This window comes from Peromyscus leucopus, chromosome 3 (genome assembly GCF_004664715.2).
Source record: "Peromyscus leucopus breed LL Stock chromosome 3, UCI_PerLeu_2.1, whole genome shotgun sequence".
In the NCBI taxonomy this organism is placed as follows: Eukaryota; Metazoa; Chordata; class Mammalia; order Rodentia; family Cricetidae; genus Peromyscus; species Peromyscus leucopus.
The window spans coordinates 72417603-72434226 of NC_051065.1; the positions used below are offsets into that span (position 1 = coordinate 72417603).

General features: G+C 46.5%; 1 protein-coding gene across 1 annotated transcript in view; it reads left to right on the forward strand.

Annotated features, from left to right (window-relative positions):
* Window positions 1-8904: 8904 nt before the first annotated feature.
* Window positions 8905-16624, forward strand: part of Chn2 (chimerin 2) — a 277548-nt gene continuing 269828 nt past the window's right edge. The window contains exon 1 of the mRNA XM_028864129.2: window positions 8905-9387. Coding sequence (XP_028719962.1) covers window positions 9339-9387 — 49 coding nt within the window. The 5' untranslated portion in view covers window positions 8905-9338. The remainder of the gene's footprint in view (window positions 9388-16624) is intronic.

The window sequence follows — 16624 nt, forward strand, 5'->3', positions numbered from 1 at the left end:
AGGCTGGCCTCGAAACTCACAGAGATTCGCCTGGCTCTGCCTCCCGAGTGCTGAGATCAAAGGTATGTGCCACTGCCGCCCGGCTTGCCACTAATACTGATCAATGTGGTCCTCCCGTAGAGCCTGCCTTGATGATCCCAGAAGTGGTCTTAGCACTGGGATTTTTGAAAGCCCATTGGATGGTTTTGATAAATCCTGAGTTGCAAACTGTAAACCAAAGGTCCTTGTTGCCTAACGAGATGTTCATCACCTGACCCCCTTTGATCTTCTTGGAAATGCAGGGTGGAGCCTGCCCAGACTTGATGGATGGAAGTCTGTACAAGAAAGATCCTTAGGAATATTAATGCTTACATGGTCCTCTCCTATATGATGACCCTCTACCTAGAATCAAATTCAGCAGTGGGGGGTGGGGAATAGGGAAATGTAAGTGAAAATATCTAATTTATTCTATGCCCAAGTCTCCCTCCCATCAAGTGACTCAATTCTACTAAGTGTTCATGGCACCTTGTGGACCAGGAAGTGAATCTCCAACAGTGCAGTTTCCAGTGTCTGCAAGTCAGGGTTCCTCACTAGTAAGTGTCCCTTGGATCTTTGAAATCCCTTCATTTTGGTAAATAGCATCTTCATCTCTCTGACTTCATGCCTGTTCCCCTACCTGAGCTCTGTAATATAGAGCATAAATCCTTAGCTCTCAGGGAGCCTAGCCTGCACCCGAGGCTTGTGTTTTAGACAACTCAAAATGACAGTATTGTCCTAGGTTCAGATAAAAAAAGAAATAAATATTTAAAGTACATGAAACATATTTCAAACCCTTCGTGTCTCACCCCAGTGAAGGCTCAAATAGGAAAATATTTACTCAAGAGCAGAAACTTCAAACAAGCTGGGAAGGAAAGTTCCCTTTGTGTGTTCTGCAGAGGCAGCCAAAGCTGGCTTAAACTGGATAAATGTGACCTTGAGAAATTATTTATATTGTCTCCCTTTTCTCTTTTTTGACCAAGTAAAGTGGGAAGGTATGTATTACCATCCTATAAGTGAGGGCAATTGTGCATTTTGATTAAGCCGTTATGGAGCTTTCTGGCCTCTGTTTTCCCTATTGGAAAATGTAGATCGTGAATCTCATTTTAGCACTGTTACAAGTGTGTGACAATGTGCTGAAGTTCTGAGCAAGCCCCTGGCATACAGTGAATAATAAGTGGGGTTTTATACCACCAGTGATAGGGAACTGAGTTTTTCCTAGTAGAGGAAGGGTGGGAAAACATCTTACCATTTAGTGGGGTGTTGGGGAATATGGAGAGAGACATTGTGCTTTTGAGAGTCTGCCTATCACTCATAGATACTACCACCCACTGTGGTGGTTTGAAAGAAAATAGCCCCCAAAGGGAGTGTCACTATAAGGAGGTATGGCCTTGTTGGAGCAAGTGTGTCACTGTGGGGTGGGCTTTGAGGTCTCTTTTGCTCAAGCTTCACTCAGTGTGACAGACAGTGGACTTCCGGTTGCCTGCAAGATGTAAGGACTCCCAGCTACTGTCTGCCTGCATGCCGACACCATGCTTCTGCCGTGATGATAATGGGCTGAACCTCTAAAACTGTAAGTGAGCCACCCCAATTAAATGTTTTTCCTTTATAAGAGTTACTGTGGTCATGGTGTCTCTTCACAGCAATAAAAACCCTAACTAAGACACCCACTCTCTTTTCCAGCAGTTTCTAGTCTCTGTCAGAAGCCACCGTTAAAAAGCACCTGCCGCATGGGTGCCATTGAGTACAGAGGATGGTGGTCAATCATTTACATAAAAGATGAGGCAGATTATCGTCTCCAGTTGGGAATAAGGGACTGCGAATTGGACAAGTTAAGTCCCTGTCCAAGGTTACCAGACAAATATAGCTCAATTAGGATCTGAACTCAGATTTATCTCTAAATCACAGGCCTGGGTCTTACTATCTCCCTACGTGGGTGACATTGTTGAAGTGGATGAAAATTACTTTTCCCACAAACGATAATCCTTCTAGACTCTTCTGAAAGAGCGAGTGAAGGCCTACCACACTGGCCTTAAGGCACAAACAATGCCAGAACTCCCCACCAGGCTTCTATGCATCAGACATAGCTGTTGTTTTATTCAGCCGTCCCATACTCTGTAAACTGAGGTTCAGAACCAAACCCATTTTAAAGACTGGGAAACTGAGCTTAAGTAACTTGCTCAAATGACAAACTACCACAGGTCTGCCGGACTCCCAAAATACACACTGAGCCTCTCAAAAATCACCCGTTCATGCTTTGTGTTCAGACAGTCTGAGACACGTGTAGAAGATGCGTTCTTGGCAACAGTAGATGGACCCAGGTACTGTCTGCTGGGTTTCTGCCAGTATTCACACTCCTTCTTTGGAAAAATTATTGTTTCATTGTTGAATCTACTGCTGCCATGGGGCAAGACATGAAAATATTGATTCTGATTTTCTGAGAGTGAGGGCCACGAACACTCATAGGATAACCATCACCTATTGATGAGATGTGTTCTGAGATCTGTGTCACTAGGTGATTCTGTGGCCGAGGGAACATCGAAGCTTGTGCTCTTAATGCTTACACAATCCAGGTGGTAAGGTTAGTCCCTACTAAATGTCTCTTGATTCCACCACAGCACCCAACAACCGCAAGGCGTAGAAGGTTGCTGGCTGAATAACAGGGCACCCCATTGACATTAAGCTTTGTATTTTTATGTAAGAACACTCCTGAAATCATGCTAAAACTTACCATATAGCAAATGCACAAAGCTGTAACATGGTCACTGTGGTTATTGTCAGGAGTACTGGACAAAATTGCATGTACTGGTCTCACTGGTAGACTTCATCCCAGCAGCATCATTATGAAAGGTAGCAGGTTGTGATGCATTCTCATAGCAGTTACAGGGCCATCATGATAGAGGGTGGGTTGGCTCCATTATAGTCTCTATGGGATCTCTACTATGTGTGTAGTCTATGACCAATAGAAATATTGCTATGTGGCACATGTCTTTGTCTACATACTATTTACTTTATCCCCTGGGCCAATAAGCCTAAATTGTGACTGAGAAAATGTCAGTTACCTAGAAAATAGCTTCTGACACTTGATTTTAGAGGTTTTGTTAAAAAAATAAAAAAAACCAACTTGCCAGATGAAAGACATTTTTCTTTTCTTTTCTTTTTCTCGAAGCAGGGTTTCTCTGTGTAACAGTCCTGGATGTCCTGGAACTGGCTTTGTAGACCAGGCTGGCCTCGAACTCACAGAGATCTGCCTGCCTCTGCCCCTCTGCCTCCCGAGTGCTGGGATTAAAGGTGTGTGCCACCACCGCCTGGCTTTTTTTTTTTCTTTTATTATGTGCATTGGTGCTTTGCCTGCATGTATGTCTGTGTGAAGATTCCCGATCCCCTAGAACTGAAATTACTGACAGTTATGAGCTGCCATGTGGATAATGGGAATTGAACCCAGGTTCTCTGGAAGAACAGCCAGTGCTCTTAACCACTGAGTCATCTCTCCAGCTGAAAGACATTTTTCAATGAGGTGGATGACACCTTTGATTTCTCATAGAGGTCACTCCAGAGTTTAAACAGATTTCAGTTGATGCATGAGGATCTCAGAAAGCAGTGTCTGGCCTTGTACTATGAGGTCCCAAGGCAAGGATGTGGTTTTCCTCATATATTTATTCCATGGGTCTAGTGCACACCCTCCACACAGTAAGTGCTTAATAAGCTTTCTGGGTGGATTACATGCTGGAACAGATGACCAAGTAACAGAGAAGGTAGCTTTAGAGACGAATTCTGACAGGAAAGGTGAAAGTAGCCAGAGGTAACTCCTCAGAGGACACACAGACCAAACTCAGTCCGCACTTGGCCCAGAGCAGGCTTGGAGCTTTCTTCACTTGAGTTTCCCTTAGATTTCTCCAGGGACCATGAGGGCAGAAAGTTGTATGATTTTTAAGTGCTGGGGAAACAAAGCCACAATGAGCAGTGTACCGATGAAGTACTTCTCTGTCTCTCGTTAAAGAGAGGGTAGCTAATGAATGCATGTGTGGTCGTGTGTGTCTGTGTGTGTGTTGCTCGCTGGCAAAGTGGTCACACTGGACTCTGGAGGCATTACCTCCACCAGGGCACAGCACCAACTTCCAGGGACATCTGTGCCTGCAGCATGCGGATCTCCACTAGGGGTCTCCAGCAGCTGGCGATTTGCAGAGGCAGTTGGGTTTGCAGGCGGCCTCTCTTTGTCTGCACCCCAGGTGTGGACTCTTTGTTCCCTGGCTGGGCTGCTACCTGCCCTGGGAGCCAGCTGGGTGTTCAAGGTACCTTCTAAGGCCACCGAGGGCTGCCAGCATCTGCCGCCAGTTCGCTTCCTGCTCTCTGAGAAGAGCCAGAGTTTTCTAGCAGGGGTAGGGATCTTGTATAAGAAACAGGGCTTGAACTAAAACGGGAAATTGATGTTGATGATGAGGAATTGACGGCAAAGGGGCCACTTCTCAGGCCAGAGTAATTTGCCATAAAATATTTAAAGCTGCTTGACGAACAGCTCCACAATTCTCCCGTGAACGCCGACCACTGGATTTATCTTGAAAGCACGGAATATTTCATTCTGTGTTTATCGCAGGGAAAGGGAATGACCTTTGCTGAGAAACACACCGAAGGATTGCTGAGGGCAGCTCCACATGCTGGGACATTCACCCTGCGGTATCTTCTGTCTGCCTTCCAACTTCAAAGGAGCGCTAAAATAAAATAACAGATTACAGTAGTGTAAGAGCACCCTGTAAACAATAAATTACAGGAGTTGTAACAGTCCCTGCTGATGGAGAGGCAGGGCACAGACTGTAAACATTTATGTCATCAGATGTGGCTCTTTGGCTTTCCCCATCTCAGTTTGCCTTGTTAGAGGCTGGGGTGTCTCATAAGCCTTTCTCCTGCCCTTTTGTGCCCCAGAGGGGTTACTCATCACTCAGTGGTCACAGCCATAGGAGCAAAAAGTCATTCAATTCATTGCTCATGTATTCAGAAGATATCTCTTGAGGACCTACTATGGGCACAGCATGGTGAGTTACACAAAGGCTGGATAAGCAACATCCGGCTTCCTTTCCTACCCCTTCCAAAAAAGCTTTGAATGACTAGGGGGAGAAGATTGTCCTTACACCCAGCATTACCATTAAGGCAAAGTGGAACTGCCCAGAAGGAGGTGCAGCAGGGTGGGAGCATTCCACAGAAGAGCTGTCTGGGAAGTGAGACGTTTCTCTGGACAAAGTGCATTCTGGGTGAACTTTCACCACGGCACCACGGGACAGCTGGGAGACCTGGACAGGGACCAGTGCTGAGAGCTCCAAGGTACACAGGGCACAGTGGGAAGAGGTCACAGCTAAGGGAACAGCAGGAAGTAAGGTGAGAAAGGGAAGCAGGGAGTTTTTAAGGTGGGGGCCTGTTCAGAGGCCTCGGCTCCACACCTGGTAACCTAGGCAGCGGGGGAGGTTGCTTCATGAATTTCTGATTTGGTGATAAAAATCTATAATAAAATTATAGCCGGGGCTATAAATAAGATAGCTCAGTAGGTAAGGACATTTGTCTCCAAGACTGAGTGAAGACTGGGGTCTGAGTTCAATTCCTGGATCAACATGGTTAGAAGGAGAAAACTTGACTTTTCCTGCAACTTGTTCTCATGTGTAAGCATGTATGTGGAAACACACACACACACACACATACACATGCAAACATATATAAATACACATACATGCATATACACATAAACATGCATACACAAATACACACATGCATACACATGTACAGGCATACATACCAAATCCATATGAATAATTCAGAAGGAAGTAGGTGAGTGCTCAGTTAAAGCAACATGGCAATTTTAAATTCTGTGTCAGGACCACATTGACAAGCCCTCCTTTTTCCGTGCATCTTTTATCATCTGGAGGAAGATACAGTATCTAAGAAGATTGCACCAGATCACATTAGAATTTAAAACATCTCAGATCTTCATGGCATCCATATTCTCATTTCATTGGCAACCAAGATTTTGTAATGTCATTCAGAAGTGGATAAAATGCATGAATGAAGATTGTTTCGCTGGGGGAAACGTGTCAGAAGACCCACCAGTGGCTCCTGCACCTACTGACAGAGACTGAACGCTTTGCTTCGGCTCCTTCCTGTGGATTTATGGTATGAAACATCCAGTGGGGAGCCCCAAGCCCCTTGGCCTTTGAACTGGAGAAAGCAGATCTTGATCACGAGCAGCTAAGTCTGCTGAGTTTTCTCTGCTGATTAAGCTTCACAGTCCCAAGGAGCCATCCGCTTTCAATGTCAGCCCAGAAACTGGTACTTTATGTTTATCCTTCTGAAGAACAGGCTCTGGCCTTACCATCCACCGCCTACCACAAGCGGTAGGAGCGGTACTACCACCTCCTACTTAAGCCTCACTTAAGAATCTCCGTCTTCTACTTTTGTACTGGACAGGGTTACTGGGCTGTGCCTTCACAGCCCCTCCATCATCTATTTGGAGTATAATAACTTGTTCACTGAGTCGTACTTTGCTTTCTTAAAAATATTCATTTATTTTATTATTTTACCTATATGAGTGTTTTGTCTGCATGTCTTCATGTGTACCACATGGGTTTCTGGTACCCACAGAGATCAGAAGAGGGTGTTGGAACACCTAAAACTGGAGTTAAAGATGTTTGTGAGCCACCATGTAGGTGTTAGGCTCCGAATCCAGGTCCTCCACAAGAGCAACAGGTGCTCTTAATACTGAGCCAACTCTCCAGCCCACACACTTTGTTCTTGTTACTAAAGTTCTGTGAAGGCAAATATTATAATCTGCACAAATAGAACCAGACATTCTGTGAGATTTACAATAGAGAATGAAGCCAACACTTACTGCTCCATTTGGGACATAAAAAAGATACAGTCTTTGGGCTACAAATGAGGCATTTCCCCAGTAAATAAGCCACCACTGGTTAGTGATCTCCAGAGAGAAAGCAAACATTGTTCAAACCATCGATTCCATACATCAGATGAACAACTTACAACCTCTTCTGGAACAGTCTTAGGCCTGGTTAGGCCTGGTACAATAGGGCTCCAAACCTAGTTTGTTTGTTTGTTTGTTTGTTTTTACGCTTAACAACACTCCATATTATCTACCACTAATAGAAATGGAGAAACAGCCTGAATCCAAGACATTTGCTGACATCCTAGAACCAATGTTGAAACCCAGATGCTGGCTTTCTTTGAAGCCCAGGTAGCAACAGTCCTGTCGAGTGATGTAGCCATGTCCATCATCTAAAGATCTGGGGGACGGCGTCAGCGGCTAGCCCAATAACTAAATGTTATGTCCTGTCTTGAACTAGGGGTGTCCAGGAAGTTCTGTTCTCACAGAGAGGTCAGGGGTATGCTGGGCAGGTGTGTGTTGTCCCTATAGGGCTCCAGGTAAGGTCACACCATGGTTGCCATGCCCACCCAGAGTAGGTGGGAATGGTGAGACGTGGCAGCGTCAGGATCCAGTTTACCCAGACAGATCTGTCTTAAGGGTCCTGTAAGTGGAGACCATGCAGATGCAACTCAGTGTGACTGAAGAGGCCCCCAGGCTTCAGTCCTTTAGCAAGTTGACTCCTTTTCCTTAAACAAACCAATGAGTGGGGACATTTGTTGGGCAGTCACCCTGGGATGGCATCCTGAAGGGGAAATTTAAAATACACTTTAAATCAAGTAGAAAATGTGACATGAGTGCATATTGTTATCAGTTAACGTTTATTATTCACTGTACATGAGGCCCTCTGCAGATGTGGAGGCCCCCAGGACCTGACTGCTGTTTCTGAGTCACTCCTGATAATTTTCAAATGGACTATGTCCTTTTAGTCATGTTTTTGCAAAACCGTGTTGCTCCCAAGGCGAACACTTTCCGTTTTGCTCTATAATGAGAGTACTTTCATTCCTTTAATGTTTGCTTTTTCCTTTGATCTAACAATTTCTGTCCAAATTTCACAGTTTTCTGTAGCTTCAGGATTGAAAGAACCGATTACCCTGCTGGGAGCGTGAAAAGGATTTAAAAAAATGTCTGCATGACATTTCCTCCCAGTGAAATTAATTTAGGTTTAAATACAGGAGGATGGCACACACCTGCTCCAATCTTTCTCACACACACCTAGGCAGTTCCTTATCCTGAAAGGATACAGTTGCACCTGCTGAAGAGTGTTAGTCTTTTGTGGGGATCCTTTTCAAGGGGCAGAGGACCTCTTTCTTTGTGTAAGTCTGATGCCACCTTTGAAATGTCTCTATTTCTTTGAAGACCAGTCTCAGAAGCCCAATGGACTTTCTGAGCATGGCCCCGCCAGTGGCTGGGGTACTTAGTGTGGCCAGATTGGCTCCCTAGATGCCTTAGGAGACGCTTCTTTGGCAGGGCAGGGACCTTCAGCTCCAGAGCAACAAAGGATAAATTGGAGGTTGGTGGAAGGGGCACTCCCTAGCCTCAGTGGCATCCTGGCCAGCTTCTGCCCAGCACCTAGTCCTCAGTGACTCCGCCTTCACCTTCTGGATTTCCCCACCCCCCGCTGTGTGGCTGCTCCAGAGCCCAGAGCTTGCTGCGAGTCCCACTACCTTCCTCCTAAGACCCCTCTCTCCCTTTCTAACCCGGGAAGCAGCGCTGTACACTGTTGCTCGGCCCGCCTTGCGTCCCTGGAGGTGTGCCCAGCACCTCAGGGCAAGCTCCCTGTCCGGTCGGTCCCCACTCTGTGGTCCTCAGCCTCCCACTGCTGCCAGGGGCGCAGGAGCTGTCAAGCCGGCGGAGCCGATTCAGCCGGGAGCGCCGGCGTTCCTCTCCTTCCTTTGTGTGCGCGCGCGAGCCGAGTTGGGGCGGAGGGAGAAGGGGGAGGTCGCTGTCTATCTCTGTCTCCCCCGCCTTTGCCCGGGCCGCTCGAAGTGCGGCGGCGGCGGAGGCGGGATCCCGAGAGCCGGTGCGGGGAGCCGCGGGGCGCCCCAGGTTCCAGTCGCGCGCAGGGAGCGGGCCCGCGGCGGGGAAGGCGGGGACGGTGAGAGCGGCGGTCCCATCCTTCCGCCCCTCCGCCTCGGCCTCGCTGCGCCCCTGCCACCCCGACGCCCGCAGCGGAGCGCGCCCAGGCGCCGAGAGGGACGGCGAGCACGAATAAATAGCGGCGGCAGCAGCGCGTCATCTGGCGGAGCAGGAAGTGCAGGCAGAGTCCGGAGGCCGGTGCTTCCCGCGCGTCCCCAGGACTTTGCCATGGGCTGGGGGCCGCGCGGGCTGCGAGCGGCCGGCCAAGGGCAGCGGCGGCGACGCCCGCACTGGGACTGAGCGAGCGGAGACGCGCGGCGCCGAGATGGCAGCGTCCAGCAACTCCAGTCTGTCCGGCTCCTCCGTGTCCTCCGGTGAGTTTCAGCGTGCGGTCGCCCATGCAGGGATGGAGAGTCTACCTGTGGCCGTCCCGCCTGCTCTAGAAGAGCGGCGCGGGACAAGGACGTCCCGCGGGACACTTGTTAAGGTGGCCCGCATCCTGGTGCCCCAGCACCTCCGCTCCTGACCTGTGACAGTGCAGCGGTGGGACGCGGTAGCATCCTAGGCACGCGGACCAGGGGTCTGGGGCTCCCGGAGAGCGAAAGCAGCAAGGCAGCCACGCACTTTCTGCACAGCTGGAGCAGGGACAGGCGGTGTCAGGGAGGTGAGGGCGAAGCGAGCCGCCCGACGTGTCTGCCTTGGTGCCTGCTACCATTGATACCCAGAGCCAAGGCAGAAGGGTGCAAACCCTTGCTCCTTGCAGACTCGGATTTCTTTGTTTGTTTCAGAAATGAGCTCCTTGGAGACACTCGCTTGGGGCATGGGTTTGAGAGAGCAACCAGGAGAATGTGCTTTGCTCTTACTGAAGTGAGACTGTGGAATGGAGGTCGAGCCCAGCCTCTCGGACTCCTGGCATGTTTATAGTGAGTGTGAGAGTGGAGTGTGTGTGTGTGTGTGTGTGTGTGTGTGTGTGTGTGTGTGTGTGTGTGTGTGTGTGTGTGTGTGAGAGAGAGAGAGAGAGAGAGAGAGAGAGAAAGTGACAGAGACACAGAGACGGGGGAGAGAGAGAGAGAATGAGAATGAGAATGTGTGTAGGGGGGTGTCTCTAGACATGTTCGTATACTACTCTGTAATTTTACTTTCAGGGCTTCCGATTTTTTCCTGTATTAAATGTGGTTGGGTGAAAGAAGAGCTTTCAGCTTTTCTATGGTTGATCAGCAGGTCTAATTGAAGAGGGAAAAAATGATAATGAACGTGAAGGCATAAGAATCAATGGAGGCAGCCCCACTGGTTTCTGAACATGACAGATTTCTAATCAGAATGATGCATTAGGCACAGGTCCACTCCCCTTTTGGTCACTGGAAACTTTAATAAGAAACCCTGAAGGGATGGCTGCTAAGACATTTGGTGTACTATACAGAATTCTAGGGTCAAGACGGGTCTTGACGTCCTCGTGGGAATACTCGGTGTATTCATATTGTACGTGCCCTGTTGGATTCTTTTTATTACTCCACAATTTAAACTCTGAGTGGAGGAGAGATCCAGCACTGGGCAGGAAGGCAGGCATGAAAGGAACCACATCTATGGATGTGGAACTAATCAAATCCTAAACACAAGGTGACCAAGGTACAGTTGTGATGTGACACAGGTGTTCTCTTGAAAGCTATCCACTATTTTTTGGGGGTGGGGAGGGGGTGGGTGGGTGTCCGGTTTAATTGCAGAGAAATGGCACTTCCTTTAATGATTGCTGACAACCAATAAAAACAGCATTGTTAGGTGTCCCACAGTGTGAGCTGCTGGCGGTAGCGGCCAGTGGGCAGAGCAGTCAGCTCCTATTAAGAACAGCAACAAGTTGACCGCCTGTGGTTTTAATTCTGAGAACTCAGCAAATGCTCCAGCTTATTTTTAGTACCCTCAAACCACTGCTGCTGCGTTTCAATTCATTTTGGTTGACTAACGCTGAATTTAAAATGCCGAGCCCTTGGCTTCCTATTAGCACATGGTTCTCCCTCTCCAAAGACTGCCCACTGGATGAGCTTAGGGGGAGAGGTAGCAAAGGGGCACACTGGGAAAGGATTAGGAGACAGGATCCTTGCAGGATACACTAGAGACGTGGACTACAGAGGCTGTGGCCTCTGAAATTTTGTATCTTCCTATAGCTTAAGAAGTCTGATTGAAAAACCCTACCTCAGCCCTGGGAAGACTCTATTGCTCAAAGAAGACAGGATAAGCTTTAAAGGGTGGTAATCGTTTTGCAGATAGGGGAGGCATGCTTACCCTGGCTTTCTTTCCTGTCTTAGGGACTGCTGTTTTTAATCCTGTTGGAAACTGCATGAAATCAGAAATGCAAAGAGTAGACAGCCATCTATTTACTACTTCATGCAAATCAACCTGACCTCTGGGCTTATACACCTTAGTTCACCAATTCAGAAGACACTTTGTCTTGCAAAATATGGAATCATAGTTCTTTTTAAGTACACTTACCATTGTGTGGATAATGAATAATTCAGAGGACACAAGCAATTCACACCTGTGAGAGGTGTTGAGCAGGAAAGAATGGAGCCTGTTTCTCAGAGCAGCTGGGTTCTCTCAGGCAGAGGCCAGAGTCTGAGAAAGTAGGGCACTCAGTGAACCCATTAGTCACCAAGCTGGAGGGCCAACTGTGGGCCAGGCTTGAGCTTCAGGGCTTAGCAAGGGAGATAATTCTAGCTTTCTTTGTAGCTCCAAACGTCTGAGATCATTGTGTTTGAATCCTGGCTCCACTGCTGACCAGTGAGGCATCTTGAGGTGGGTTACTTATTTTTCCTATCCTCAATTTCCTCATTAGGTCAGTATGCTGAGTTTTTGACCCAGGATCTAATGCCTAAGAGTGCTTGAGAGAGGCTGGAGAGATGACTCAGTGGTTACTGGCAGTTGCTGTTCTTCTGGAAGACCTGAAAGCTCACAGCAACCTGTAACTCCAGCTCCAGATGATCTGATGCCCTCTTCTGGACTCCACAGAATACCTACATGTGTAGTACACACACACACACACACACACACACACACACACACACACACACACACACACAAAACCTTTAATACAAAAAATGCTTGGTGCAGATTGTCTGCTTTGAGGAATGAAATGAAGGTGCTCAATGGCTCCAACCATAGGTGCTGAAATAAACTCAGCTGTTTCTTCCCTCATATGTCAAATTTGATCTTGAGTTTGGGCTCTATCAAAAAAAAAATTATTGAGCATATTCCAGGTTTCGGACATAGCTCTAGGCTTGCATTGAAAAGACAATTCAAGAATCCTCTTGAGAAGCAGCAGCAGAGATAGCCCGTGTTCTAGAGTGATACAGTACATGCTGCAGAGGACTGTGCCGGGCAAGGGAGCGATTGCTTCAGTCTGGATCGGCCAGTGGAGGTGACACAAGGCTTGGGCATTGACGGATGAGCAGGAGCTTTCCAGAATGCAGGTAGAGAGAAAGGCATTTCAGGAAGATGGAGAACTTGGGTCCAGGCCTGGAGATGGGAAAGTCTGTGATTTTCCTTTGTGTTTCTTGGGGTATTGTCCTTTTCCCTGGTGGGTTAGACAACCTTTTGGAGGCGTTCCTGGGATGATCCTTGAGTCCTAGGATGAACTTGGACCTCTGAGCCCTAGAAAAGGAACAGCTGACTTCTGCAGGGTCCCAGTAAGGTCTAACCCTGTCCCCAAGGAACAGCTGAGAGGGAATGGAACTTGCTGGTGTTTGCAAGGAGGGGAACTGCAGTGATTTACTCAGCATAAGCTCAAGGTTCTCTGATTGGAATAATCTTGCTTACTCTTGTTTAACCACAGCAGCCGGCCGGGTGTGTCTTTGTGCCTGTTACCTACTGACACATAACGAATGAAGTTATCAGGTTAATAGTCACTTGAAAATACATGTTCTGAGAACTTTTCAGAATTTTCCTCTGAAGGATTCAGTTATGTGTGAAAGGAATTGGCATGCCTCTGTTTTGATGATGACTACTGATAATTAATTTTCACAATCCCCTAGATTGACAAGAAGGTTTGATGTCTTTTATGATTTTAAACCATCCACAGACAGAGAAATCAGTAGCTTTGGGATTTTAATATAGCCTGTGGTACTTGATTATATCCAGAAATAAAGTAGCTGATTTGACAAACAGTTTTCTTAATAATCATGGGTCACATTTGCTTTTATAATTAAAATAAGAACTTTTCACATATTAGTAATGTGATTGCCAAATGGATAATTTCACAATCAAGAAAAGAAAAAAAGCAGCCCATGCAATGTAGTAAACAAATGAGATATTTTCTAGAAACTAAACAAGTTAGAATATTAAATATTAAAGAGACCCCCCCATAAGAATTTAACATTTTGAAAACATAAGCACATGACATTATTAAAAGGAAGTTGATCATTTTTACAAAAGGAAAAAGGTAAAAATCAGCACAGTATCCAACCTTAATGGAAATAACATTCTTGCACAGATTGAGGTAACAATTTATTTATTGGATTTTACAGAGCAGTGTTGAAGGCAGGGAAGTAGCGCTGTTTTTGCTGTCTCTCTGGCGTTGACCATGGAAGCACTAAGCAGAAATGTTTCTTACTTGTCATTGGAAGGGAATGCCCACAGACATACACAATCTTCTACATCCTGGGATGTAGAGGTTGGTATGGCAACCACTAACATATGTGTAGTTAGGAGCTGCATGGATCTAGTGTCCGCCAGTGAACTGGGGCAGAGGCAGTTATGTGTGGAAGACCTTGCTTTGCTTTCAAATGAGAGCTGCTGGGAATTAGAGCCATAATCACCTATATTAGCAGGGAAGGTTGATTATCTGCTGTATTTTAAACTACATGCATAAAAAATCGGAGTTAAAACTCACAATGAAATAATAAAAGTTGCAAAACTAGAATTAATGCTGAGGGAGAAACCATTCTCTCAGGTGAGGCACATCTGCTTTCCTGGTGGCCGTTTTCCAACAATTTGCACTTAGTAACCTTCGCTGCCCACTTGTGGTAACTCAGATGAGCCCAACAGTTCAGTATCTGAGAGATTAATGACAGTCTTCTTAAATATATTTGTTATGGTTTTTTTTTTTGTTGTTGTTGTTGTTTTATCTTAAACCCAAAGGTCACACTTTGATGGGCTGGTCACCAGCCCTGATCCTGCTGGGAGGTAGTGGGACTTTGGGAAACAGGGCCTACTGAGTTGAGGGTATGTCTCTCCCCACTCTGCCCACCGGGAGATAAACAAATCTCTGCCCGTTGTTCCCTGTCATGAAGTTCTGCTCCACAACAGAGCTAAAACCTGACCACAGATGAGGCCTCCAAGACCATGAGCCAAAATCAAGCTTGCTGCTTTAGTCTCTCAAGTATTTTGTTACAGCAGTGAAAGGCTGATATTAGGAAGCAGATTTTTGGAATTTGACAGGGGCACACTGATCTGTGTGTTTGGCTGAGGTGTGGGTTCCCCCACCTAGCCTCGTGGAGTGCGTAGGTGACTGTCCTTTGTTTGACGTTTGAGGCATGGGAACATCAGGCATTTTCCTATTCCAGCCTGCAGATGGTTTAACTGGACAATGTGTACTCTTAGCTGCTACCTGAGGCTTGGCCTCTGTGTTGGCCTCTGTGAGGTCCATCTGCTGCTCAGCAGGGTCCCCTGTCCCTACACAGTGGTAACAACAGCAGGACATTTAGTTGGAAAAGATGCACAGTGTTGTGCTGGCATGTTTGGGGAAAGAATTTTCTGCCAAAAGATCAGTATTTCTGCCAAGATATGTATAGAGAAAGAAAAAGTGGTCCTAGAATTAGTTTGGTGAATGATTGATAGCATTCATCTATCACTCACTGGTCAGTTGGCTCTGAGGGGTGTGTTTGCATTTCCTGGCTTCTAAAATATTATTTAAGTTTCAGAAAAAGCATTCTGCCTCCTTCCTTCCTTCTCTCCTTCTCTTCCTGCCTCTGTTCCTTCCTTCCTTTTCTTTCTTTGCCCTCGTGCTTGTCATATTCTTGTGTAGAAATATTTTCACAAATCCCACATTTGGTTTACCTTGCCGTCAACGTTGTCTACATCGCTTGGCTTCTTCCTGCCTTTCCTTCCGTGGGCTGTGTGGGAGAAAAAGCTGGCCTTCTATATTTCACACGGATTTGAGTCAGAGTGGAGGACACTCGAGCCTCCGTGCATGCCGGTTGATGGAACAGAACGCAATCGTGTGCCTCCAAGTTACTAGCAGGAGTTTATTCAACTTTGCCATGGCCAGAGGGAGCCAGCCCCTGTTAGGACTGCACTGGCTCTACAGGCAGTCAGCTCTGCCAGGGATTTCTGTTACTATCCACTAGGGTCTGAAGCTGATGGCTAGGATAGGACCGTTGTCTTGAGATTACTTCTTGCTGGAAGAACTGCCACCAGCTCCTTGTACAAATAACCAGCTTTCTTCTTCACGATTAATCCCACAGCATAGTGGGCACTGATGGATGGGTTTAGTCACGTGGTGTGGTTTAGTTGCAACATTGCCTTGTCTCAACAGGTAGGCCTGTCAGTCACCCAGCCTCGCCCCTTTTGCAATATTGTATCAGCACCATAAATTATTAATTTTAAACAAGCAGTGTCTAACCCTCCTTTGTCCACTAATAAATATGAGCTCGGCTGAGCAGGTTCAGAGTCCAGCAGAGCTTGGGGGTTGTTCAGTGGAACCTGACCTTTGGTGCCTGTGAAAATCAAGGTCCAGAGAACTCAGGACTGCCTGTCCAGTGAGACTCAGCTAGGTCACAGTGTGGCTGACTGTTCCAGAGTCCCAGTTCCCACACACCAACTCTCCATCCTTCCTCTTGACTCAGCCAAAGAGTAGCACCAACCTTAGAGGATTGATTGCGGACTTGCTTCTGTCTGGCTTCATGGAGGATCTTTTGCTTAATTATGTGTTACTACAACAAAAGAAGACACACAGTGCTTTGTATTTTAAATGGACCTTGCATGTCATGGACACAGCAAGATTTAACTGAGTCTGACCTGCCCCAGGTCTGTGTAGCACACTGCTGTCAACCATAGTGGCCATTAGCAACAGGTGGCTATTTCCGTTTACATTTGAAAAAAATTCAGTTCCTCAATATCTGAATGCCCAAAAGCACACATGACCCATGGCTACCATATTGGACCACACATATTTCTATCACTGTGGGGAAAAAAAAATCCTTTTGGATGGCATGGGTATACATAGTGCTAAGACAGGGGACTAAGAAATACAGATGAACAAGCCGAGGACAGAAAATCCCATCACATTTCTGTGTTCCTTTGAGTCCCTAGTTTATGTTTTCTAGATAATTTTGGTAATTGACTTCTTTTGCTGAACAACCCCCAAGCTCTCCTGAACTCTGAACCTGCTCAGCCTAGCTCATTTTTATTAGCGGAAAAAGGAGACTTGAATACTGGTTGTTTAAAATTAATAATTTATACTGCTGATATGTTATAGTTTTTTCCCGACTTTGAGGGAAACTGGGGAGTGACGGCTAAAGGGAAGAGGAACTTAAATGTCTGTGAAACTCCTTTAGTTTCGAGGTTTGATTCGAGTTTCTAAAAAAAAAAAAAAAAAAAAAAAAAAAAAAAAAAAAAAAAAAA